The sequence below is a fragment of the Tursiops truncatus genome, chromosome 1 (genome assembly GCF_011762595.2).
Source record: "Tursiops truncatus isolate mTurTru1 chromosome 1, mTurTru1.mat.Y, whole genome shotgun sequence".
In the NCBI taxonomy this organism is placed as follows: domain Eukaryota; kingdom Metazoa; phylum Chordata; class Mammalia; order Artiodactyla; family Delphinidae; genus Tursiops; species Tursiops truncatus.
This window is the reverse complement of record NC_047034.1, coordinates 51,090,103-51,116,506: the sequence shown is the minus strand read 5'-3', so window position 1 is coordinate 51,116,506 and position 26,404 is coordinate 51,090,103. Positions and strand designations below refer to the sequence as shown.

At 47.8% G+C, this 26,404-nt stretch overlaps 2 protein-coding genes and 1 long non-coding RNA gene across 4 annotated transcripts in view; 2 read left to right on the top strand and 1 right to left on the bottom strand.

Annotated features, from left to right (window-relative positions):
• The window catches only part of TEX35 (testis expressed 35), a 53,591-nt gene extending 42,903 nt beyond the window's left edge, over positions 1 to 10,688 (top strand). The window contains exons 11-12 of one of the 2 annotated variants that reach the window (XR_012331437.1): positions 2,934 to 3,058; positions 5,381 to 10,688. Coding sequence is in view for 1 of the 2 variants with exons in the window: in XM_019918660.3 (XP_019774219.2) it covers positions 646 to 848 (203 nt within the window). In the remaining variant the exon portion in view is untranslated. Of the gene's footprint in view, positions 1 to 645; positions 2,908 to 2,933; positions 3,059 to 5,380 lie in introns of those variants that run through there. The other variant, XM_019918660.3, reaches the window with a different exon arrangement.
• Positions 10,689 to 11,353: 665 nt separating this feature from the next.
• Positions 11,354 to 26,404, top strand: part of RALGPS2 (Ral GEF with PH domain and SH3 binding motif 2) — a 322,932-nt gene continuing 307,881 nt past the window's right edge. The window contains exons 1-3 of the mRNA XM_019952266.3: positions 11,354 to 11,488; positions 13,791 to 13,952; positions 19,988 to 20,087. The gene's annotated coding sequence lies outside the window, so the exon portion shown is untranslated. The remainder of the gene's footprint in view (positions 11,489 to 13,790; positions 13,953 to 19,987; positions 20,088 to 26,404) is intronic.
• LOC109552946 (uncharacterized) lies at positions 13,923 to 21,192 on the bottom strand. The gene is made up of 2 exons (XR_012331438.1): positions 20,783 to 21,192; positions 13,923 to 15,775 (listed from the first exon to the last, which is right to left on the bottom strand). It is a non-coding gene; the product is annotated as an uncharacterized lncRNA (long non-coding RNA).

The following is a 26,404-nucleotide window of genomic DNA, read 5'->3' as shown; positions in this document are numbered from 1 at the left end:
TATGTAAAAACCGACTACGAAAACTGACCAGCAGAGGGCACTGTGACCCCATCAGTCCCTGCCCCACTGACCTCTCCAGAGGAAAAGCTGCAAAGACACAAGGAAGGAAATCACACAAGATTAGGGATCTGGGTCCCGGGTCCCACCCCAGCTTCATCTTTGGAATCTTGTGGGAGCCCAGGACACCTGACACCTCTGATCTGTGCCCACCGGCAAGCCAGTGATCACCCACATAGGGATCGGTTCCAAAAGGCCACCGCCCAGTCTGGCATTTGGGATTCACAATGAAGTGACTTTCCTTTACTCCCTTATTTACTTAACCAGCATTGGTCGAGCACCTGCTGAGCCAGGCACAGGGCTAGACCATGCAATTTTCCCAAAAAGTGGTGGCATAACAATAGTTAGATTCTAAGGCTAGCCCCCTAAAGACTTTCAAATCAGAGAACTAATGAGATTACTTTCTGTTCTAGGGTCAGAGGAAAGAAATAGGGGAAGGGTAGCGTGGAGGAGAGGAAAGAAAGTGTGGGAAGAGCGAGGGGACCCCGGGGAAGAGGAAGGCAGTTTGGCTTCCAACCCCTGCCTGGTGCATATAAAATATGGAACCTTAAAAAGTTCGTTTTGGCTTCCTCCCATTTCCCTTTCTAGACCCTGACTTGGGACTTAGCCTCTCCAGAGCCCTGGACTGCATGGGGCACTCCCAGAGCTCCTGCAGCACGCCCCAGCCCACGCTGCCCGTCGTGGAGGCCATGCTCCAGAGTTTTCTACCCCTCCACTCCCCGTCCACACCCCCAGGCCTGCAGCTGCCCTTCTCAGCTCCGTGTTGGCAGCTGAGTAATCCATTAAGCTAACGCACCCTGATATATGGTAGATTGATCCTCCCAGGGACATGTGTATCTTTTCAAGATTACCCAAATTCACCTCTGAGTGGTAGATTCCCAGACAGTGGGCTGGAGGGACGTGACAATTTCAGGCTGTTTGTGTCGGGGGTGGTATTTTGAGAGAAAGGCCGGAGCACCTGCCAAGGGGTGTCTCACACAGTCTCTTAGAGGAGCTGGCAGGAGGGACTTCCAGGGCGGGGGTGGGTGCTAGTATGGAAAGGTCATTGGCAATAAAAGATTTGCAGGTCAGAGATTAATCTCTCTGAGCAGTTTTGAGTGCGTGTGTGTGTGTGTGTGTGTGTGTGTGTGCGTGTGTGTGATTCCCTGTGTGTGCTGGGAGAAGGCCAGAGGGAGAAGGCCAGTTTAGGGGAAAAGGATGGACTGCAGGGCTGGATGCAGGAGAACCACTGAGGTAGGAGAAAGGGCCTCCCGGGGCCGGGGCCTCACTGTGGCAGCACCAGGCCTGCCTCTGCAAGGGCCACCTCCCGGGAGCATCGCTTGGCCGAGCACACTCTGCAGATTCTGGCCGCAGAACAGAAGGCTGTGCTGCCCGCTGCCCTGCACGGTTCCCTGATGGCCAGAGACCTGCTCAGAAAGTCCTGCCTCGGCGGCTATGGGCGGGCTGGGGTCTGGAGGGCCTGCTGGTGGGAGGTAAGGGGACACTAAGGGGGCAGGGAGGATGGTGACAGGACCATTGCAAAGGCAGACTCCTCCATCGCAGCCACGGGCCACACAGCAGGCTTAAGCAGGGTGCTTCGGGCTGAAGTTGTCCTTCAGAATGAATCTTGGGCATCAGGCACATTGCTTCCTCACTTCAGCTGCTCCCGAGGCTCCCAGAGGATCCCAAACCTGCCACTTGTTATTCCTCTGAAAGGGTCCACTGGCTGTGCAGGAAGTGAGGTGAGGAGAGAGGAAACCTCTTTGCTCACCAGGCCTTGGTACAACAGGAAGAGGTGCGTACCTGTCCACATGGAAGGATTTAAAGCTGGATTTAAAGCCCTACCTGGTTCGTTGTGGAAATGTTTCCCCAGTTCTACCTCTCAAAGTCCCAGCCATCAATGGTGACAGAGGTCAAACTAGAGGTTCAGTCAGGGGAGGGTTCTAGAGTGCTGATAACATCCTATTTCTTAATCTGGCTGGTGGCGATATGGGTGTGTGCTATGTATAAAAATTTATGCATCAAACTGCAGATGTTAGATGGTGCAGCTGCTTTGGAAGACAGTTTGGCAGTTCCTCAAAAATTTAATGGAGTTACCATTATGACCCAGCAGTTCCACTCCTAGGTATACACCCCAAAGAATCGAAAATATGTGCTACACAGAAAACGTGTGTGTGAGTGTTTATAGCAGCATTATTCATAACAGCTAAAAGAGAGAAATAACCCAAATGTCTATCAGCTGGTGATGAATGACAAACAAAATGTGACCCAGCCATACCATGGTATATTACTCAACCATAAAAAGGAATGATGTACTGATACATGCTACAGCATGAATGGTCCTTGAAAACATTATGCTTAGTGAAAGAAGCCAGTCACAAAAGACTATATATATAATAGTATGATTTTATTAATAGGAAAAGTCCAGAACAGGCAAATCCACCGAGATAGAAAATATTGTAGATTAGTGATTGCTGGGGTCTGGGGGAGGGGGAAGTGGAGAATGAGTGCTAATGGATATGGGATTTCTTTGGGGGTATGATGAGAATGTTCTGGAATTAGTTAGTGGCAATGGTTATACAACTCTGTGACTGTATGAAAGATGACTGAAGTGTATACTTCAAAGGGGTGAATTTTATGGTGTGTGAATTTTATCTCAAAAACTGGATCAAGCGGTACACTTATGATTTGTTCCCTTCGATCTATGAATGTTATACCTTAATAATAATTTATTTTAATTTAAAAGTGAAGATGCCACTTCTCTGTTGCTGTGGCTCCTGATTTTTAAAAAAAGTCACAGCAAAAATGCCACCTCCTCTATGACGGCTCCCTCACCCCTGCTCTGAGCTCCTTTAGCATTTAGTGCTGATATCCCACTTACTGCTTATTGCTTGTAGAGCCTGGCCGCTCAGAGTGCGACCATGGACAAGCATCCCTGTATCCCTCGGAGGCTTTTTAGATGTGCAACATTTCATGCCCCGCGGACCTGCTAAATCAGACTGCCTTTCAACAAGATCGCCAGGTAATTCGCACGCACATTAAGATTTGAGAAACACTGCTCTAGAACAGGGGTTCCCAACACCCCGCCCTGGCCGTGGAAAAATTGTCTTCCATGAAACTGGTCCCTGGTGCCAAAAAGGTTGGAGACCGCTGGTCTAGAAGGTTTCCCCCACCTGCCTCCCCCTCTACCTGCTGCCTACACCTTACGACTGTCCTTGTCTCTCCCCACCTAGTGAGCATCAGCATTTGTGGATTCAGTGCTAGTGGCCTCAGAACTAAAGCCAATACCTACTCTAACTCTAAGACCAGGATAGAGAAACTGAAATCTGGGAACACTTTGGTCAGATAAAAGAATATGTCAACTTTGCATGTCCAAAGTGAGGTCTCCAAATACCATTTCCCACCGAAAGGCATCAGAGCTTTGGGAGAAATGGCTGATTCTAGGTCTAAGCAGAAAATGTACAAGTCTTCTCAAGTAATGTTTAAAAGATTCAGGAGCCAACTGGAAGAGACTCCCGCTGATCAAAATGGGGCCACTTGGGCTTCCCTGGTAGCGCAGTGGTTGAGAGTCCGCCTGCCGATGCAGGGGACACGGGTTCGTGCCCCGGTCCGGGAGGATCCCACATGCCGCGGAGCAGCTAGACCCGTGAGCCATAGGCCCGCGTACCGCAAAAAAAAAAAAAAAAAAAAAAAAAAAATGGGGCCACTTGAGCATCAGTAAGAATATTAACTGCAACGAATTGAAACACATCAAATGTGTTAAAAATCCATGAATTCATAGTAATACTAAAAACTAAACTAAACTCTGATTGTTCACTATTGGAGGATGGTAAGAAAGCAATTCATTGTTTTGAAAATGGTAAATAAAGGGAGGAAATCAAGCAATTATCCTGGGTGTCAAACAGTAGATAAACAGTAATATCTGATTCTATTATTCCTCCTTTATTTATAAGTAGGAATACTTCTATGAAGGAGAAAATGATAGAATCAGATATGACTATTTTGAAAGAGTGATATTTCAAAAGATTCAGGCATTGAATCTGCAGCATCTAATATCACGGAAAGAGACAAACAGACATCAGGTGCCTCCTGCTGGAAAAATATCCCACTACTGCAACCAAACCTGAATATGATTAAGCTCTAGATCCAAGTACGGATTTACAGGAAAAATAGGGACAGAGATCCTGTAAAATTACACCATAGGAAGGTTATCAGCAAAATCTAGATTGTGGACAAATCTACAGAATAAGCAACCCAGTGTCTTCAACAAACAAATTGAGAGAGAAAAAAAAAAAAGACAGGAGTAACCTATAGATTAAAACAAAAGTTATAGCAGCCAATTGCAACAGGTGAACCTTATTTAAACCCTGATTCAAACTGTTTTCCTAAAAATCCATTTATGATAATTTTGAGACAATTGGGGAATTCGAACACCAGGAATTACTGGTTACGATACAAAAAGAGTTCTTTCTGAGTGATTTACTAAGACTTTTACAGATGAAATAGTATGATATCTGGGATTTGCTTCAGAATAACAGAAGACGGGCTAAATTGTTGAGAGTGGGGGGGATGGGGCCAGTTTGGACGTTGCTGGGGTTTGACGGGTGTGTGATAGCTCATCATAGCATTCTGTCTACTTTGGTGTATGTTCAAAAGTCTCAAAAATTAAAAAGCTAAGACAGACAAACAAAAGATTTATAACAAAGTGTTGATGTAAGAAAAACATATAAGCAAAACAAAACAGAGTGTAGGTAAAGGATCCGTAACTGTCTAAGAACAATAAGCTGACGTTTCTTGTTTCCTTCTCAACCTACTTTCCCATGACTAGATTTTTTTGTAACGTAATAATTTGCCTTCAGAAGTGTTCTATAGAATGAGACTCTCAACTCACAGTCCAGAGAATGAAGCAGAAACATAAACGTTTTGAAAACTGAAGGAGAAAGAATTGGATACAGAGACAATTATGGGGGACTTCCCTGACGGTCCAGTGGTTAAGACTCTGTGCTTCCACCGCAGGGGGCGCAGGTTCGATCCCTGGTTGGGGAACTAGGATCCCACATGCCATGCTGTGTGGCCAAAAAAAAAAAAAGAATTATGGGTCAGAAATGAGCATAGCTCAGTTCACACCAGAGGCCCACCAGCCGAGGGCATGGACCAGGCTGCAGATGTGGTCACGGCCGTGTTGGGGGTGGAAATAGTATGTCAGTTTAGCATCTTTCTCCCCAACAGAATCAAATGTTAGAGTCATGGGTTTCAAACCTGGCTGCACATTCGAATCACCTGGAAAGCTCTGGAAACACACAGATGCACAGGATTCCACCCTGGCCCCATTAAATCTCTGCAGGAGGCCCGAGGCTTCAGCGATTGCCAAAGCTCCCCCAGGTGACTGATCCTGACACGCAGCCAGAGTGAGAGGATTTTAGCCAGCCTGCCCACATTTAAATAGCTGGATAAACCTGCTGGGTAATGATGGCAGTCACTGCCGGCTAAATGACAAAGCGAGCTGGTAAGTGAAACACCGGGTGTCAACCTCATTCTGTTGTCTTTGAGTCCCTTGAGGTCATTGGGAGCCACTGTGTCCAACCTGAGTCACTTTTCTCTGGGTCTTTGGGGTGTGGCTGAGATCCAAGGAGGCCAAAGGTTGGCTCCTGTGGGCTTGGCTGTGGGCTCCCGGGGCTCCAGGTTTTGGTGACACGTAGCAGGTACCAAGGGTAAAGAGCTGGCCAGCAGAAGTCATGGTCTGGCTCAAGCTGGGGAAGGAAAGGTTTGGGGTCCACAAGGATGTCCTCCTGCTCTGGGCTGGGCTGTGAGTCAACCCCAGGAACACCCAGCGGCCAAGCCAGCAGCGCCAAGCCCAGATTCCATCTCCACGGCAACGACATCCCTCCCTCGGGACCTGGGTCTGGTGCTGAATGTTGACCTTCCTCGGTGCCACCGTAGAAAGTTCAGCTAGCTAACTGACAGGGAACAGAGAGATTTAAAGTCATCGTGGGAGGGAGGCCCACGAGGGAGGGGATGCATGTATACATACAGCTGATTCACTCTGTTGTACAGCAGAAACTAACACAACACTGTAGAGCAATTATACACCAATTAAAAATATATGGAACGAAAAAATGAAGTCTGTGTCAGAAGCCACTGATCCCTGGCAGCTGAGGAAGGTAGTTTCTAAGCAATCATGTCACATTATGGGAAAATGTGATTCGAGTTTCCAAAGTTCCATTCCCAGGTATCCACCGTGGCGCAGAGCAAGGCCCAAGCCCCACCCCCATGCAGGGGTTGAGACTCAGCTGATCACCTACCACACCTCCTTCTGCTCTGCCTCATTCCACTCTGGGTGTGACCCACCCTTTGACCTTCCGCTTGCCTCAGCCCCACCCGTGTGTACCTGCTCTGACCGCTGGCCGGCTCAGCCTTGTTCACGGCTCCTAGCCCTGGAGTTCTTCCGGCTTGGCCTCTCTCAAGAGCTTCCCTTCTCAGGCCAGTCCTACTCGCTCTGTCCTGGCCTTCCTGGGACCTTCCCCTCTTTGGCCCTGGCCCAAGAGGTCCTGGCATCACTTACCTGCCCCCAGGTAACAATAAGACAGGAATCTATATCCCGTCAACTGGGCAAGGATAAGTTTAAGACTCTCAAGGATCTTCATATGGTCCTTGGGTCCATATGAGCCTGGAGGAAGGCAGTGTGATGTGGGTATGAGGGCAAGATCCGTGGCCTATGGGATCAGGACAGTTCCCTGGAGAAGGAAGGACTTGAAGCAGGTGAGGAAGACAGGCTGGCTATTAGTTTGGGGGTGAGAAGTAGTGGGACTGCGCAGTCGTGTGGGTGGTGACTGGAGACACGTCAGGAGAAAATGGGCTCTGAGAACCCCTGAGGGCCGGGGTGATACCCAAAATATTTAACCACCAGCCCAACCCTGCGTCTGTGCCAGCTGTGACCCTCCAGTTGCTGGGTTATGGGGAGGTCTGCGGGGTCTTGGGGGAGGACCAGGGTAATGATGGGCAGGTCACAGTTGGGTTGGGGGGTGGGCTCAGAGGAGCAGCTGTTTACCTCCCAGGATGGAAGTGTTTCGGGGTTTCAACGATCCTTGGGGCCATGAGTAGCATGTACCAGGGAAGCTCTGCCCAGCCCGTGGGTGGGGCAGTGGCCACGAGATGTGAGCCCAGCATACAGACACTACGACTGGACACCTCAGCTGCATACTGTCTGCAGGAGGACACAGTCGTGAGTCGGAAGCTGCTGGGTTTCCTTCCTTCTCAAAAAGGATGGTATATTCCAGCACAGTGCCGAGGACCCTGCAGTCATCTGCTGCCTTTGGAAAAGCTGTGACATCTCTATCCTGACCCAGCCATCACCAGCCATAGCCCAAGCCCCACTCAGGAGAAGCTGGGGGCCTCCCAGCGTAGTCTCCGACTTGGAGGCTTGCAGCCTTCCTTGGGAGGAGGACTACCAGTCTCAGCTGGTCTTGTGAAGTCAGAAAAAAATATCAGGGACATGAGACTGGGAGGTTTGATGACTCATATAGAGCCAGGAATGTCAAAGCATTGTCCCTGGGACATGACAGCGGTAGTTATAACCTTTATGATGGGGGCTGGCTGCTACCTACATAGGGGCTCTCGCCTGCAGAGGCTTCGCTGGGATAGAAGCCCTCCTCCTGTGAGGCACGGGCATTCAGGGACACGGGTGGGGATCTGGCAGGCGTTGCATAGCAAGGCTTTGACAGGCTAGGAATCCTAATGTCAGGGACCGGGAGAAGAACCCCAAACATATTACTGTAGGCAGAGCGAGACGGCATCTGAAAGCTCAGCACAGCCACTCCAGCAGAGCCCGGGTGGCGGGGGGCAGGGAACTGGCTGACTGGCTTAAGCACGGAAGGAGCTTCCTCAGTGGATGTGGGGATGCACACAGATGTCATCAGCGGGGAAGCTGGAGACCCACACTGGGGAGACGTCCCAAGGCAGGAGACCCAGCTGAGGCCACGCTACGGTTAGGATGCCACTGCCAGGACTGCTGCCACTGGGCACGGAACGCTGCCTTCACAGATGGTCTTCTGGTCGAGCTGCCACGGCCCCAGATGAGTTCTCTTCTGTCCCTGCGCTTTTCCCATCCTAGGTCAGAGCCCCCAGTTGCCTGGGCCAGGACGGGGAGCCCACAAGCTCCGTGGGGGTGGGGAGATGGGGGAACACCTGGGCCTTCAACTCCCAGAGGGCCTGATGGATCCTGCCTCCTGCCGAGACTCACACAAGGGGGTTCCCTCCAAAGAGGAGGTGTGCTGGAAGCTGGGGCAGCCTAAACAAACAGCAACAGCCTCCAGGGCCCACGATGAGCTACTCTTGTCTTTAAACTTAGAGAATATCCAGGTTAATAACATCACCTAGAGACGAATGAAAGAGCAAAAGACTTTGTGTGGGCACATCCTCCTATTCCACATGGGGTCGTACCCAAAGCAAACATTTATAGATGCAACACCTGCGGGGGTGGAGGGGTGGGTGAGGAGCTCTGCCCTACGTAGCCATTCCAAAATGACTCCATTCTTACCCTCCAGCGAGTCTGTTTTTCCAGTGGTGCAACTGCCACCTCACGCAGCCAGAGAGGCTGCTGGGACCTGTGGAGACTTGGTCAGAGGTCCTGTCAGACCCTATGGGATGTGGTAACATCTGGTTGTTGCTGATGGGTGAGGGGAGGTTTGACAGTAACACCAGAATGGCCCATGGATGGCTCCTGAGGGCCCATGGACACCCTGAAATTGTGTGGAAGATGTTGCATGTGTGCACATGCAGTTTTTCTGGAGCAAGGTCAGAACTTTTCATGGCATCTTCAGATGAAAACAAGCACTGCTAGAACAAAATTTCCTCAACACCTTCCTGATGCCCCAAAGGCTTGATGGACTGCACTGAAAGATCAGTTTCCATCACCATCCATTCAAGACCTCTCTTCTCTCCTTGCCACGGTTAGTACTCCAGCCCCAAATGCTCCCTCCCTGTCTCCAGGACCAGTGTCATACACCTAACTTGGACGTTTGAAAGGCATCTCCTCTGAACACATGCAAGCCAGAACCCTGGATTCATACTCCCCCAACACCCCATTCCTCCCCAAGCCTTCCCTATCACAGTTAATGGCATACTTCTTTTTTTATAAAGAGGAAGAGCTGTGCAGTAGTTAAACACTGAGTTCGTTCAAATCCGAGCTTTTCCACTTGCTAGCCATGTGAAACTATGCAAATGGATTAAACTCTCTGTGCCTCAATTTCTTCTTCTGTAAAATGGGGACAATAATAACACCTAGTTCATAGGAGTGTTGTCAAGTTTTTTTAAATTTATTTTCATTTGGTTGTGCTGAGTCTTAGTTGCAGCAGATGGGCTCCTTAGTTGTGGCAGGCGGGCTCCTTAGTTACGGCATGTATGTGGGATCTAGTTCCCTGACCAAGGATCAAACCCGGGCTCCCTGCATTGGAAGCGCGGAGTCTTATTGGCTGCACCACCAAGGAAGTCCCCTGTTGTCCAGTTGTAATGGCTTTAAAATATGCCAAGGGTTCAGAAGAGTTAGCCTGGCTAACAGTACATGTTAGGAGTTGTCATCCATCCAGTTGCTCAGGACAAAACCCTGAAAAGGATCCTTTATTTCTCTCTTTCCCTCACACATCATATCCAAATCCATCAGCGATTCCTGTCCATTCCACCCTCAGATACATATCCCAAATCTGACCTCCTCCCACCATCTCTATTGCTACTGGCCTAGGCCAAGCTACATCGTCACTTCCGATGGCCTCCTAACCAGTCTCCCTGCTCGTGTTATTGCCATACTCTCCTCATCAGTTCTCCAAATGGCAGCCAGAGTGATCTTTAAAAAATGTAAATCAGAAAAAAAAAAAAAAAGTAATACCCTGGTGGTCCAGGGCTTAGGCCTTAGTGCTTTCTTAGTTCCTGGTCAGGGAACTAAGATCCTGCAAGCCATGCAGAGCAGCTAAAAAAAAAAAAATGTAAAATCAGATCACATCCCTCCTTTTCAGACTCAGAACATAAGTCACACCCCTTACTATGGCTGTCAGGACCCCACCTGTTTTGGCCCTTGGCCACACCTCATCTTCTACAACTTCCTTCCCTTCCTTGGCTCTGAGAGTCAGTTGTTCCCTCCATTACCCTGTTCTACCTAGAATAATGCCAGAGTAGAGGAGGTGGATCAGGGGCTGTGGTCCTAGGGTGGTGAGGGGAAATTTCTCTGGGGAGACATGTGGGCACACTTGAACAAGTATTGGGGAAAGTCATGCAAGTACCTGGTGTGAGGAAGCATACATACGTACATATATACACACATGTCTTCACAATGACTTGATTTTCTACAAATGGTGTTCAGTGAGGCTCCCAAACCCCACTGGGGAGGTATCCAGAGTTTCAAGGCAGCCTCAGGTGTGGGAATGCAGACCTGGTCGGCTGGAGGAGTCCTGCTCTGGCTGCCAGGTACCACTGTCCTATTCCCACATCAGCCAGGGGGCCATGTCAAGGGCTGGTGGGCGGAGGACAAGCCCGATGGATTCAGGTGTTCTATCACCTCCCGGCTGGAAGCAGCATCCTCAGGGCAAGGAGGTGAAATCCACAACACCCTCCCCTTCTCCGAAGTCTCCCTTCCCCTCTCTGAGCCTTTCTCTGTCCCCACAGGTAGGAGAAGTTGCCAGCGGAAAATATCCCTTTGTTTTTCCGAGGCGAAAAGATAAAAAGCACCGAGACCCATAGGAGAGCTCCCCGGGCCGCAGAAGAGGGTGCAGTTTCCTGGGTAGCTTCCTTCGGATTTCAGGGACTGAAGTTTAAAGGACAAGGGCAGCTCAGTGAATAAATGAATGCTTCTAAGACATGGACCTCAAGGTCCCCAAGACATAGACTGGTAATAGTCCTGCAGACCTCTCACTTCTGCCACGCGCTGTGATAGAGTCCGCTGGCCCAGAACGTGACCCTGGGGAAAATTTCAAGCGCCGCCGAAATAGTAGTGTTACTGTCTTCGTCCGCGCTGTTGATATTACTGCCATTCCGGTCTCTTCTTTCGCTAAAAGTGGATTCGTTCCTGGCACAGGAATGACAGCAACCTAACACCGCGCACTACTCGGCGCCAGGCATTGTTCTTAACTGTCTCGGTGTCCAGCGTGAGCGGCGGGAGGGAGCCGGGCTCGCGGGGTGCAGTTCCCGTGGCGCCCACTGGGTGGCGCAGGCATCGCACTCTGTCTGGAGCCGGGAGCCAGCGGCGGGCTGACCTCTCTAGGAAGGGCGTCCCGGGAGGAGGAGGGCCCCTCATCTGTGACAGAGGACCCCGGCGTCGCAGCGCCGAGCTGGGAGGTCCGCTGCGGCCTCACCCCGGCTCGGGTTCCGACAAAAGCCTTTTGTTTGCTTTCCAGAAACTTTTCTCCTCAGGGATTCGCATCCCGCAGAGCAGGCTCCAAGGCCACGCACGGGCTTGGCCACAGATGTACGGGAACGGGGGTAAAAGGAGGGGGTGGGGCGGAGCGGGGAGAGGGAGGAGGGGGGCTCTTGCTGAGAGAACTGAGGAGGCACAAGGTAGTCAGTGGTCAAGGCCAGACCCGCGGTCAGCCTTCTTGGTTTGCTAGTTAGCCAGCCTGCTGCGTCCTGGTCTTGGGGTTCTCCTGCAGGTGCTGGGGCGGGACTGGGAGGTTCTGCCGGGAGAGGGGAGCCAAGAGGGGGAGAAAGGGGCAGAGTAGCGGAGAGGAGCAGGCAGGGCCCAGGCCCGCTGGCATGAAGTGGGGCCCTCCCCTGCCCCACCACTTCGTCTCCCTCCTGGGTACAGCTGTTTAGCATTTTCTCCCAAGGTTCTCTGATACTTGTGGGAACCTGCCCTCTCGCCCTGCTTCTGACTTGACGCTTCTTCCGCGTCTGGGCAATGCACCATCTGCCCAATTTGAATCTGCTTTTTGCTTGTGAGAAGGGGAACAGGTGAGGTGTGAGGCTCTGGAGCAGCACATCCACACCACTCCTGGGATGTTTCTCCACACACAGCGGGGACCTGGTGTTTATTGTCCGACTGCGTAAGAGGGCACTGGAGAGGGACGTGAGAATAACGTGCCCCTGGGCTATGTTATAAAATGCACATTCCACCTTCTCATTCTGAAAGGTTCTAATTCGGGAAGACAAGGACGGGTCCCAGGAGTCTGCATTTTAACAAACACCATCCCAAGGCATGGTGGGTAGGCCACACTTGGAGAGATACCAGCCAAAGCTTTTGGGCACTACTGTTCCAGGAGGAGACACTTGTAGTCAGCAGTTCCTCCTTCCTTTCTGAGCATCGCCGCTGGCTTGGTGTGGCTTCAGGTTCAGCAGCTCCTTGAGCATTTTGTCCCCTGCCCTCAGCCTCGTCCTCAGCTTTCCCGGGCCTGGTTTTCCTTATTTTTCTTTTTCCTGACCTCACTGGAACATTGAACCCCATTCTTTCAGAAGGTAAGCTCTTTATGAGCATCAACCTGGACTTTTAGGAATCCTCAAACAGTTGTGCAGCATTGGATTAATTCTGTAAGAAATGACATTTTCATTTTCCAGCTGTCCTTATAGAACCTGCATTCTGCAACCACGTCATTTTCTTTTCTTAAATGGTTCTGATTTGAGCCTAAAACACACCCCCTCCACTCCCACCCCCATTCCTCTGAGCCTCCTGAACTCCAGGTCTTTGCGCTGTCAATCACAATTTCTTTCATTCTTTTTATTTTTCATGGAATTAGGGAGGCCAAAAAAAAATTTTTCTTTTTAAACAAAAGACAGAAAATGTCTAAATTTCTTGATCTCCTGGAAGAACTTAAGGTAACTAAACTTCTCTGGGGTTTGTTTTCCCTCATGGCTCAACCTTCTATTGTAAAAATAGAAAGTTGGCAGACAAATAAATTATACAGAGAGTCCTCAAGGTTGGGTGTTTTATTATTGCATTTTTAAGAGCAGTATTTTATAATTGCTCTGATAATACAAGCGATGATATTTGTGAGAGTGAGCCCACAACACCTTCCCTGCTGGTGTCTGCCCTCTAAGAACCCTGTGTGATGGATACACAGCACCAGGAGCAGACCATCACAGAACATTAATAAGGAGGAAGCTGAGTGCTGGCGCCTGGAGAGACAGAAAGCAGTAACTAGGCCACACAGGCCTGTCATTTTTGCACTTTGAGCAAGAAGTGAAAAATTGGAAATGGTCTGTCTACCTTCCCAGCAAATACAGGGCCTGGCTCAGAATTTCCTCTGACTTTGTGTGCCCAAGACACTGGCTGCCCAATTACGTGGAGCTGGATCCAGAGGGAAACTGTTCGTGAGAGTTCAGGAAAATGAAGGTTCCCTCAGCTCTGTGAGGGCAGATGGGTTCTGGGTGAGATGAGAGATCTTGGGGAAGGTCATAACTGAGCTCCCGATGCATCTAGAACCCTTTAAATTTTCATTTTTCTAAAATGTTTGTCCCTTTCTAGAAATTATATTTTCAAGTTAGATTCGGTAATGTGTTTTCCAATATTTAACAGGGCCTCAAGGAAGAGATAATGCAGGACTTCCCTGGTGGTCCAGTGATTAAGACTCCACGCTCCCAATGCAGGGGGCCCAGGTTCAATCCCTGGTCAGGGAACTAGATCCTGCATGCTTGCCACAACTAAGAGCCCGCATGCCACACCTAAGGCCTGGTGCAGCAAAATAAATAAATAAATATTTTTTAAAAAAAGAGATAATGCATTTCTTTGTTGGGTAGAAGGGTGCTAAACTTGCAAGAATCTTCTTTTTGTACTACAGAAATGGCAGTTCCGCTACTTTGCTAGCCACGGAGAACTTGCTCTGCAGCAGCTACAGCCAGTGCAGGGCCCCCAGCCCAGGATGAGAACAGGACCACACCTGGCTCCTCCAGGCAGCCGCTGGACTCCAGGACACTGACTCTGCAAGATTTATTTTGACCACGTAAGTGCCCCATGTGCTGTTTCCACTTCTTACATTTCCCCATTCTCCCTGAGAGGGGTCTGTGTCATTGCCTATTTACAGAAGGGGAGAGGGAGGCTGAGGGAGGCTAAAAACCTGGACCCAAGTCACAGTCCCCGACTGAAAGTGGTGCCGCCCACCTGGGCTTCCCGGATGCCTCGACCACCAAGGGCTTTAGCAAGTGCATGTGCAACAAAGGACAGAAGAAGGGCTCTGGGATCAAGCCCAGTTGCTCTGATTCACATTCCAAATTCTTTCCACTTCATCAAAAAGCTAGGACAATGATCTTCAGCTGTTTCACTGAAGACCTGAGAAATCTGTGTCCCCATCTTCTCTGCTTTAACTCTGGAGCTGTGTAAGCCGATCATCATTTCATGCCCTAAACCAAAGAATAAACTCTACAGTTATAAACATGAACATCACATGAACATCACAAAGGATGCTCTCTGGCCCATGGGGAAGACAAGTACCTACAGGACAGCTACACGGAGCCTTGAGATTTATTTCCTAAGTCACCACCAGGCCATCCCAGAATGGCATTTTGGAGATAGACAGAGAAAATGAAAATGTTCACACTCTGATTTGTTACTTGTAATGACACCAAGCAAAGGACTGAGGGGATGATTCTGGGCGAAACTTGGAAGGCCAGGAGGAACACGCCTGTGTCATGTAAACATGATCCAAAGCAGCTTGTTTCAGACAAACATTTCGCTTCTGAAACTCCTGAAACCTTCTTGGCCCTTGAATGTGGTAATTCATCTGAACATTTTATTTTTGCACTCCGTGCTTTTAAAAAAAAATACATTTATTTATTTTTGGCTGCGTTGGGTCTTCGTTGCTGCACGCGGGCTTTCTCTAGTTGCAGTGAGCAGGGGCTACTCTTTGTTTCAGTGTGCGTGCTTCTCATCGCGGTGGCTCCTCTTGTTGAGGAGCGTGGGCTCTAGGCATGCAGGCTTCAGTAGTTGTGGCATGCGGGCTCAGTAGTTGTGGCTCACGGGCTCTAGACTGCAGGCTCAGTAGTTGTGGTGCATGGGCTTAGTTGCTCCACGGCATGTGGGATCTTCCTGGACCAGGGCTCGAACCCATATCGCCTGCATTGGCAGGCGGATTCTTAACCACTGCGCCACCAGGGAAGTCCAATCTAAACATTTTAGAAACTATTTAACCACGTGCCATGAAGGCAAGGAGTGGGAGTGGTGATCTTTAAGGAGTTGTCTCCATTTTGAGGGACACACAAAAATGAGATGGGCAGAAAACTGAGGTCTTGCCAGGGTGGTTTTCCAGACAAAAACTTAAAGAGGAAAAATGTCTAAGAAAATACATGATATGACTGATGATGTCATGAAGTGAAAAGGCCATCATAAATGCTAATAAAAAATATAGTGGACAGATGTTCCCCAGATGTTCATTTGAGACCTGGTTCAGGTCTCCTCCAGGGAGGCATTTGTAGCAACACTAGCATCTAAACTAATTCCCTTCTTTTTTAAAAAAAAAAAATAAATACATTTATTTATTTATTTATTTATTTATTTTTGGCTGCATTGGGTCTTCCTTGTTGCCCATGGGCTTTCTCTAGTTGCAGCGAGTAGGGGCTACTCTTCGTTGCAGTGCTCAGGCTTCTCATTGCAGTGGCTTCTCTTGTTGTGGAGCATGGGCTCTAGGTGCACAGGCTTCAGTAGTTGTGGCAGGCTTCAGTAGTTGTGGCTCGAGGGCTCTAGAATGCAGTCTCAGTAGTTGTGGCGCACGGACTTAGTTTCTCCGCGGCATGTGGGATCTTCCTGGACCAGGGCTCGAACCCATATCGCCTGCATTTGCAGGCAGATTCTTAACCACTGCGCCACCCGGGAAGTCCCCAAACTCATTCCCTTCTTTAACCTCATCTAAAGTTTTTATAATGAGCAGAATACACCACAGTATTCAAAAAAATAATCCACTTATATTTGACTGGACTCCTTTCTCCAATACCCACTTTGGGGTCAGGAACTACCTCCTCAATAAGAATGATAATGCCTAGTAAGCACTGCCTTTAGATCCAGGCAAGAGGAATCCTGGTCCTGATGCAGCACTTTCATGGGATAAGCCCACATCCTCCCTTCTGGAATATTTCCCAAGTACTTGGGGCCACATAAGCCCCTTTTCAGGTTTGTTTTTCCTGGATAGACCATGTTGCCAGTTCCTGGAATGGCCAAGGGGGAGCTGTTTGCAGGGGGTCTGCTTGGACACAGAGCTGGGTACCCACCTGCCTCATGTGAGAGCTTTCATGCCACCAGAGCCTGCTGGGAATAAAAGGGGGTTGGATGGCAGGCCGGGCAGCAAGACTCTCTCCCTGTGCCACTGCATTCTAGTACCGAATTCCAAGGAGGCCAAAAATTCTATGTCTGAACTGGACTTTCAAGCCTTGTGTTGCTCTGAGGAACTTAACAATCAGAGAAGAAAAGGAAATAAAAGGAATCCAAATCGGAAAAGAAGAAGTAAAGCTGTCACCGTTTGCAGATGACATGATACTATACATAGAGAATCCTAAAGATGCTACCAGAAAACTGCTAGAGCTAATCAATGAATTTGGCAAAGTAGCAGGATACAAAATTAATGCACAGAAATCTCTGGCATTCCTATACACTAATGATGAAAAATCTGAAAGTGAAATCAAGAAAACACTCCCATTTACCATTGCAACAAAAAGAATAAAATATCTAGAAATAAACCTACCTAAGGAGACAAAAGACCTATATGCAGAAAATTATAAGATACTGATGAAAGAAATTAGAGATGATACAAATAGATGGAGAGATATGCCACGTTCTTGGATTGGAAGAATCAACATTGTGAAAATGACTCTACTACCCAAAGCAATCTACAGATTCAATGCAACCCCTATCAAACTACCACTGGCATTTTTCACAGAACTAGAACAAAAAATTTCACAATTTGTATGGAAACACAAAAGACCCCGAATAGCCAAAGCAATCTTGAGAACGAAAAACGGAGCTGGAGGAATCAGGCTCCCTGACTTCAGACTATACTACGAAGCTACAGTAATCAAGACAGTATGATACTGGCACAAAAACAGAAGGATAGATCAATGGAACAGGATAGAAAGCCCAGAGATAAACCCACACACATATGGTCACCTTATCTTTGATAAAGGAGGCAGGAATGTACAGTGGAGAAAGGACAGCCTCTTCAATAAGTGGTGCTGGGAGAACTGGACAGCTACATGTAAAAGTATGAGATTAGATCACTCCCTAACACCATATACAAAAATAAGCTCAAAATGGATTAAAGACCTAAATGTAAGGCCAGAAACTATCAAACTCTTAGAGGAAAACATAGGCAGAACACTCTATGACATAAATCACAGCAAGATCCTTTTTGACCCACCTCGAGAAATGGAAATAAAAACAAAAATAAACAAATGGGACCTAATGAAGCTTCAAAGCATTTGCACAGCAAAGGAAACCATAAACAAGACCAAAAGACAACCCTCAGAATGGGAGAAAATATTTGCAAATGAAGCAACTGACAAAGGATTAATCTCCAAAATTTACAAGCAGCTCATGCAGCTCAATAACAAAAAAACAAACAACCCAATCCAAAAATGGGCAGAAGACCTAAATAGACATTTCCCCAAAGAAGATATACAGACTGACAACAAACACATGAAAGAATGCTCAACATCATTAATCATTAGGGAAATGCAAATCAAAACTACAATGAGATATCATCTCACACCAGTCAGAATGACCATCATGAAAAAATCTAGAAAGAATAAATGCTGGAGAGGGTGTGGAGAAAAGGGAACACTCTTGCACTGCTGGTGAGAATGTGAATTGGTACAGCCACTATGGAGAACAGTATGGAGGTTCCTTAAAAAACTACAAATAGAATTACCATACGACCCAGCAATCCCACTACTGGGCATATACTCTGAGAAAACCATAATTCAAAAAGAGTCATGTACCAAAATGTTCATTGCAGCTCTATTTACAATAGCCAGGAGATGGAAACAACCTAAGTGTCCATCATCGGATGAATGGATAAAGAAGATGTGGCACATATATACAATGGAATATTACTCAGCCATAAAAAGAAACGAAATTGAGCTATTTGTAATGAGGTGGATAGACCTAGAGTCTGTCATACAGAGTGAAGTAAGTCAGAAGGAGAAAGACAAATACCGTATGCTAACACATATATATGGAATTTAAGAAAAAAAAAACGTCATGAAGAACCTAGGGTTAAGACAGGAATAAAGACACAGACCTACTAGAGAATGGACTTAAGGATATGGGGAGGGGGAAGGGTAAGCTGTGACTAAGTGAGAGAGAAGCATGGACATATATACACTACCAAACGTAAAATAGATAGCTAGTGGGAAGCAGCTGCATAGCACAGGGAGATCAGCTCGGTGCTTTGTGACCACCTAGAGGGGTGGGATAGGGAGGGTGTGAGGGAGGGAGACGCAAGACAGAAGAGATATGGGAACATATGTGTATGTATAACTGACTCACTTTGTTATAAAGCAGAAACTAACACACCATTGTAAAGCCATTATACCCTAATAAAGATGTTAAAAAAAAAAAAGGCAATGAGGTAGAGGCACTTTATGGGCAGAGGTTGCCTGGCTTGCAGTGGGAGGGGCACGGAGAGGTCTTCTTCTTCTAGGCTCCACACATATCTGAGGCAGCCTGGGCATGTCCTGGCTAGCTCAGTCCCTGAAAGTTCTGTTTAATTCTCCCCATGCTATTGCTGTCACCTAACTGGAGCTAAGAAACGAGTCATCAAAATAATAAAATGCCTAGTTAAGCTTAAAAACAAAACTAGGGGACTTTCTAAATAATAAGTTATAAAAAACAAAGTGGAAACTGCAGTTCCCCATAATGAATTCAAAGACTCTGTTCCAAGATGGAAATAATGTTAAATAAGGGAGTTTAAGGCAAAGGAGGTGGTTAGGAGAGAAAGGTGACTGACGTGGAACTGAGAATATACCAAGGCTCCATCTCAAAAACAAATGTGTATCATTTGTAGCAATGGTTCTGTGTGTTGCTCTTTTGATTTAAAATATAGCATAACTTCACTCTTTCAGATGCCACTAACCTAAAATATGGATAAATGTACATGGTGAGGATAGATTGACACTTTCTTCTACCCCACTTAAAAGATTTACTAAGAAAATTCAGCGGACAAACAGGAGTGCAAGGGGAATGTCAGGTTTAATTAATAAATCAGCTCTTTAAAGGACTTTAGCACAGTAATTGTTGGTATGCAAATGGTGCTGTGAACTATAAATGGGTCATCCATTCTTTTTTGTTTTTAAAGGGTACTAGGGCTTTTATTATTTTTTTTTATTTTTTATTTTTTTACATCTTTATTGGGGTATAATTGTTTTACAATGGTGTGTTAGTTTCTGCTTTATAACAAAGTGAATCAGTTATACATATACATATGTTCCCATATCTCTTCCCTCTTGTGTCTCCCTCCCTCCCACCCTCCCTATCCCACCCCTCTAGGTGGTCACAAAGCACTGAGCTGAAAGGGATCTCATGGAAGGACTTGGGGAGCCTTTCAAGTTGTTGAAAGGTAGCAAGTTGCATTTCATCCCCATTAAGCAGTAATGATTGAGTCCTTTTAAGCCTAACAACAATAGGTAATATCTTCTAGGTGTTTACTACATACTAGGTCCTTGGTTGAGTGCTTTCCTAGCATTTAGCCCTCACAACAAGCCTATGAAATGTTGTGTACTAATATTATGGCCGTTTTACAGATGAGGAGAATGAGGCACTGGGAGGCCAAGGTCCGTGCCCAAGTTAGCCAGCTAAATACTAGGTATACAAAGACAGGTACAATCAGCTCTCTGCCTTTAGGAAGTTTGCTATCTAGTACTTTTTTAACGTTATAAATTTTGTAATTTTAATAAGCTTAGATCAGCTTCATCTTCCAACTGATCTGAATAGGGTACGTTTCACTATAGTAAAACAACATGAGATATTTTTCTAACCAATTAACTGTTGTCATAGATTATAATACGAATGAGGGGAAAACTGTCTGATGGAATATCCAGTCCACACTTGGGAACTGACTGCTTGAAGAACATTCTCATTTCCAGATTGGAACATGGTATGTATTATGCCTGAACGATGACAAAAAACAGTGCTGATTTTGTAACAAAACCTCGGGGAAGCTATTAACAAGTTGGCATTTCTAATTCATGTGGAAATGATCATTTTATTTATCAGAAAATTGCAGCAGTGGTATTCATTTAATTAAGAATCTGGTACTGTGGAAGGGAAATTTTATGAAGTTTGTAATGTGGCAGACAAACGTGAATTCAGACGCAAAAGAAAATTGGTTACATATCTAAGGGTCAGCTTCTTTTCCTTTGACCGTCTCATTTTACATGGTTTGAGAGCTGCTTAACAAAGGAATATCATTATGTTGTATCATTTTATAAGATTTTTTTATGGCAAATTCATCTAAGTAGTAACTGTACTAGGCTCCTAAAAACCAGAAAGAAAAGTGCTTCCAACGTTTGACAACAGCTAAGGAAACTATCTCTGTGCATTGGAAGGCAGGTTAACATCCAGCTGCTTTCTCAATTGTAAGTAAAGCATTGGCATATTCAAATCTAGTTAATAGGCATTATAAAATCAAAAAGGTAAGAAAGCAGGTTTGAATGAGACAGAATCTGAGAAAAGCAGAGAATGGGAATGAGATGGAAACTGGAAGGGGACGAAGAGTTTGGAAAAGGTGGCAGAGGAGAGCACCCACTCTTGGTGGCTGACACCCCACTTTCGCCAGGAAACACTGCTCACCTGTCGAAGCCTTAGGCCCGCTTATCTCCTGGATCCAGCTGCCTGCCAGTGGGTGTGCCACTTCCATGGCCCAGCCTTCCTAAGCCGCCTCACCTCCAGGTCTGGATTCATTGTTTACAGTAAGCATTTGTTGAGCACTAGTTATGTGCCAGGTGCTGGGCTGGGTCACACCCATGAACAAGAAGAACAGGTCCCTGGGCTCTAAAGCAGATGTTCTGGTCGGAGGAGACAGCTGTAAACAAATAGATAAATAATTGTGAGAGATGCAGATGGCAATCTGTGCTGTGATGAAAATAAAGCAAGGTAAGGGGATTGAGGGTGATGGAGGAACACAGGTGATCAGGGAAGGCCTCTCTGGGGTCGTGACATGTTAGCAGGGAAGGAGCCAGCCATGGGAGGCTCCAGGGGGAGAGCACTCCAGACAGAGCAAGTACCAGGGCCCTGGGGCAGGTAGGAGTTTGTTGTATCTGAGGATGAGCAAGAAGGTGCCAGTGTAGCTGAACTGTAGGAGGGGAGAAAGTAGGAGATGGAGGTGGAGACGTCACAGATCCTGTGGTCTTCTAGGCCAGGACCAAACTCCTGGATTCTCTTCTAAGTGGAATGGGAAGTGATTGGAGGATCTTAAGTAGGGAGGTGATAAGATCGATTTCCATTTTCCAAATATTATTCCGTGGAGCCTGGGTTATAGGCAGATGAGAGTAAGGAGGTGAGTGAAGAGAGTGACCAGTCATAGCATCCCTCTTCTTCCCCAGAGGTGAGTGCAGGAGTGGGTCTGTGCCCCTGCTGGGGGCCTGAAGCCCATCCATAGGATGTTTCTGTGGAAGTTAGAAGGTCAGACCCTCCCTCCTCTCTTTGGTGTTGAGCCACAACTTCTGCCACTTGAAGGAGCCAGAGAAAGTGATAAGGGGCTGAGAGAGGGCAGCGTCAAGGCCACACCTGCCTTCCCTGAGGTCCCAGGGCTTCCCCGGGTTCCTCCAGCTCTTCCTTTGATTCCAGAGCTTTTAGCTGAAGGAGTTCTAACAAACACACAGAGGTTAGAGACGGAAAGCAGATGGCCAGGAAGGAGTGGAGGAAAAAAAGAGGAGGAGATCAACCTTGGCCTTGAGCGTGGGTGGGATCCAGGAGGAGTGAAGCAGAGATGCGTGAGCTTTGGCCCAGATCTCAGGCAGTGAGGACTCTGTGATCCTGGCAAGAAGACAAGTGTGTGTTTTCTGTCCAAACATCCAAGTTACTCATTTTCCCAGGTGACGCTGCAGCTGGGAGACCTGTGAACAGTCCCACAGCTAATAGCTCACAATTCTGGGTTTAAAAAAAACAGGATGGGGGCTTCCCTGGTGGCCCAGTAGTTGAGAGTCCACCTGCCAATGCAGGGGACGCAGGTTCGTACCCCGGTCCGGGAAGATCCCACATGCCGCGGAGCGGCTGGGCCCGTGAGCCATGGCCGCTGAGCCTGCGCGTCCGGAGCTTGTGCTCCGCAACGGGAGAGGCCACAACAGTGAGAGGCCCACGTACCGCAAAAAAAAACCCAAAAAACAGGATGATATTTAAACCAAGAAACAAGAAAACAAACAAGGGCAGTGCCTTAGTGTGTATAGCACAGGGGGTAAAGCAAAATTAATTCACAAAGATTTCCCTTAAAATATAGGGAAAGAAGGTCCTGACATTTTTCTGCAAATTCTAATGGAAATTAATAAAGATGAGCAAAAATATCACAAATATTGTCATTAGTCTATGTGACATCCTGTGATTTTATTGTAGTGAGTGCGAAGTGTTTACAAAGGATCTAGTAGCTTCTCTCTTGCCTCGACCTCCTGCTCTCCATTTTTCTGGTAAGGGTTTAAGTTCCTCAATCACCAGTTGTCTGACCAGCCACAGAAGTTGCAGCCTAACCCCGTGCAGCGGGTAGAGGTTAAGTTTGGAATGACTTAACCTGCTTCGGGAAGAGGTTGATGAATCTAAATGGGAGGTAGAGGTTATATGTGGGAGGGGAGGAAACCTTCGTTCTAAAGCAGGACATCTGGTGTCCCGTCACAGGCATTGCTCCCATTCAAGCAGTCCTCGTGTTCTCCAGCCGGGCATCATCGGCCACATGATATCCTACAGGGCTAGGGTCACCCTTTGGAGAAGTGGGAGAAATGCCCTCCCAAAGGGGCCTCTAAAAAATGCTGCTGCTGCTGTGTATGTGTGTGTGTGTGTGTGTGTGTGTGTGTGTGTGTGTGTGTGTGTGTGTGTGTGTGTGTTAGAGTTTAGTGCAATGGTCTTTCCAGCTTCTACTTACAGCTCCCTCTCTCCCTAGGTCAGGGCCAGGCATCGATTCGGTGTCAAACACCAACTTTTCCTCAGCCTTCACTGAGGCTTGCACTCCTCACACAGTCAAGGTTGTCTTGCCGCCTCTCTTAAGAGGAGCTCTTTCCCAGGCCAGGCAGCACCTCGGTCCCTCACATAAGGAGACTGTGGGTGGGCCAATCCCACCAGTTCACCTGGCATTTCTAGACACACCCACCCTCTTCCCATCCCCCACTTCAAGTGCCTATACCAAGTGGGTGCAAGGAGCAAATCTGTGTTTAAATAAGATTAGACTGGCAGCCAAGGACAGGATGATTTAGCCTGCAGCAGAATCTTCTGGAATACTTGTTAAAAATACAGACTCCTGGACCCTACCTGGATAGTGTCATTCACTAGGTCAGGGCGGGGCCTGAGAATCTGCATTTTAAACTCCTGCGTGTGTCCCACCCTCACCTCCACCCCCATGATTCTGATGTATTGACTGTCAGACCTGGCTGAGAGGGGAGCAAAGCTGGAGCTCAGGAGGTCAGTGTGGAGCTTACATTGTACAGGAGAGATGCCCGAGACCCTCAGCAGAGAGGAAGGGAAGGAGACGGACACCAGGGACACAGTGTGGAGGTAGAGGAAAGGAAGCCGGGAGGGAGCGGGGTCGGTCGCTCCCTGGTCTGCATCCAGGCCAGAGCCCACTTTTCCAGCAGGATGCGGCTCTCACACGTGTAGGGAGGGGGCCTGGGCTGTGTCACCTCCTTCTGGCTCCAGCTGGCTCTGCTCTCCTGACAGCAGCTCTCTCCCTGGGGACAAGCCAGGGCCACTCCCTGGGAAGGCTCAGGTTACAGCTGTGCCCTGGCCTCAAACTCGGCCTCTGCATGGCCCTGCCGGGTAAAGTTACCAAATGCGAAGTGTGACAGATTCCTGCAGGAGGACAGAACGTGGAAACCATGGCTGATCCCAAAGTGTTTTCTTTTATGTCCCAAACCCACTTGGGGATAACAACGGCACCTGACATTTCCAGAACCCTCTGCTGGGGGCTTTAAAAATGCCTTGACTACATGGGGATCGTGATCCTGGGACTTTTTTTTTTATGTACATAATGGATTGTCACATACAAGTGTCAAGGTTATTTTTCTTCTTCATCTATTCACTATTTAAGTGGGGGGAGCATTAATCTCATTTTATAGACATGGATCATTTCTGGATATAAATGGCTCCCTAGTTTTAGAGATTCTAACTTGAAGCTCCTCTTTTCTTTCCTTTTTTTCTTTTTTAAAATTTATTTATTTTTTGGCTGCGTCGCGTTTTTGCTGCTGTGTGCGGGCTTTCTCTAGTTGTGGCGAGCAGGGGCTACTGTTCATGGCGGTGCATGGACTTCTCATTGCGGTGGCTTCTCTTGTTGCAGAGGACCAGCTCTAGGCGTGCGGGCTTCAGTAGTTGTGGCACACGGGCTCAGTAGTTGTGGCTCATGGGCTCAGTAGTTGTGGCTTGCAGGCTCCGTAGCTGTGGCTCACGGGCTCTAGAGCGCAGGCTCAGTAGCTGTGGCTTGCAGGCTCAGTAGCTGTGGCGCACGGGCTTAGTTGCTCTGCAGCACGAAGCCCCTCTTTTCTTACAGAGCTGTCTCATTTGTGTTAATGAGGGCCGTTCTTTGTGGGTGGTCCCTGTGGGCCTTAGAGAACCATTTTACCCAGGGAGCCTCACCTGAGAAGTTGCCTCCAGCTGGCTTTGTGTTCATCCAGAGCACCTGGTTCAGGCTTCCGCCCGGAATGGCAGCTTCGTAAATGCTGCTGATCCTACCCTGGATCTAGACTTCACCAAGGGAAGCGGCCCTGTGCCTTTAGTCCAAAGACTTCGCAGAGATGATGGGATCCTTCCACAGATGAGGTAGGAAATGGGGGTTAGGGTCAGAGGGATTACCTCAACTTCCTAGAGAAAAGTATCGTGGCAAAGTTTGTGTTGAGGCTTAATTGGGAGGCGCAATATCAAGGCATCAAGGCGCAATATCAAGGGTGAGGGGAAAGGAAGGAAATGTAAGGCTGCACAAGATGATGCAGCCTTGAGCTTGGTCGCACAGGATGTCTTCCAGACAGGCCAAGGGGATCCGTCCACAGCTCAGAGTAGGAAGAGGAAGAAAAAGGACTTTATCTGCGGGCTCCTTCCTGTCTCCTGTCTTTCTCTGGTCACAAGATTCTCTCCATGGCGTGTTAATTCCTCCGCAGTTCTGAGTGTGTTACCTGTCTCCTGTAAGCAGTCACCGGGGAAGCTGGACCCCGGACCCCACGCTTCATTCATTCAGATTGGGCTTGGTGTCAGACAAGTAAAAAACATGCAGAAGCCCAGTGTTCACCCCAGGTTATTAGCAGTAGCTGCTGAAGCCAGAGGACAGGTGGGCGAGCAGACCTGCGAGACACATAAACTGAGTTTGGTTCGGTGATAAACAAGGAGTTAGGGATTAAAGAAAAAAAAAAGTTAGGCTTCTTGTTTGTTTGTTTGTCTTTCCACTGAAACTTTGGCCCTACTAGACCTCCAAGTGACATCTACAACTTACTCCTCTCTTGAGACTGGCATCTGCCTTTAGCAACATATGACAGTGGAAAGGAGAGTCCTGGAGAAGTTGTGAGGGAAAAAGATTCAAATGTCCTCATGTCCCAGACTACCCCACCTCATTTCTTTGCCATGCTCTACTACTGACTGTGTGACCTTGTGAAAGCCGCTTAACCTCTCTGAACTGGTATGGCAATTTCATGAGGGTCAGCGTAATGCATACAACACAAGGTCCTTTAGAGAAGTCAGTGAAATAACAGATGCATAAGCATTTTGAAAACTCTGGTGTGCTCTCGAAGGCAACGGGCTCTTGTTAGCACTCCCCTCTCTTCCTGTAGCCCCACCTACCATCCCTCTTGAGACACTCTGGCTTTTCTCGGGCCTTCCTGGGCTTGGTTCCAGCTGCGTTTCTAGCAAGAATCTCTTCAGTTCTGGCCCCAACCCCATTTGCTCCTTCAAGCTCATCTATCCCTTGAAACAACCTCGCCTTGGCACTTTATGAGGGAGAATTCTGACATTCATATGAGTGATCCTACTCTTTTAGCTATAATGGTTTGCTAGAGCAACGATTTCACAATTTCACAATAAAAGGAGCTTTCTTTTCAAACAATGAGTAAGCTCTGCACAAGTACTAACAAGTCGGGAACCATAACAACTTGCATGGGAAAAGCTGGTCTGACTGTATCCCGGAGTCTATATTCGGGCTCAAAAGAAATGCAGGTTAGCTTGTTTGTTTCACTGCTAAGCCTTTTCTCGCTCAACACCCTTTCCTTCGCATTGTCTCATTTTAGCCTCCCAATG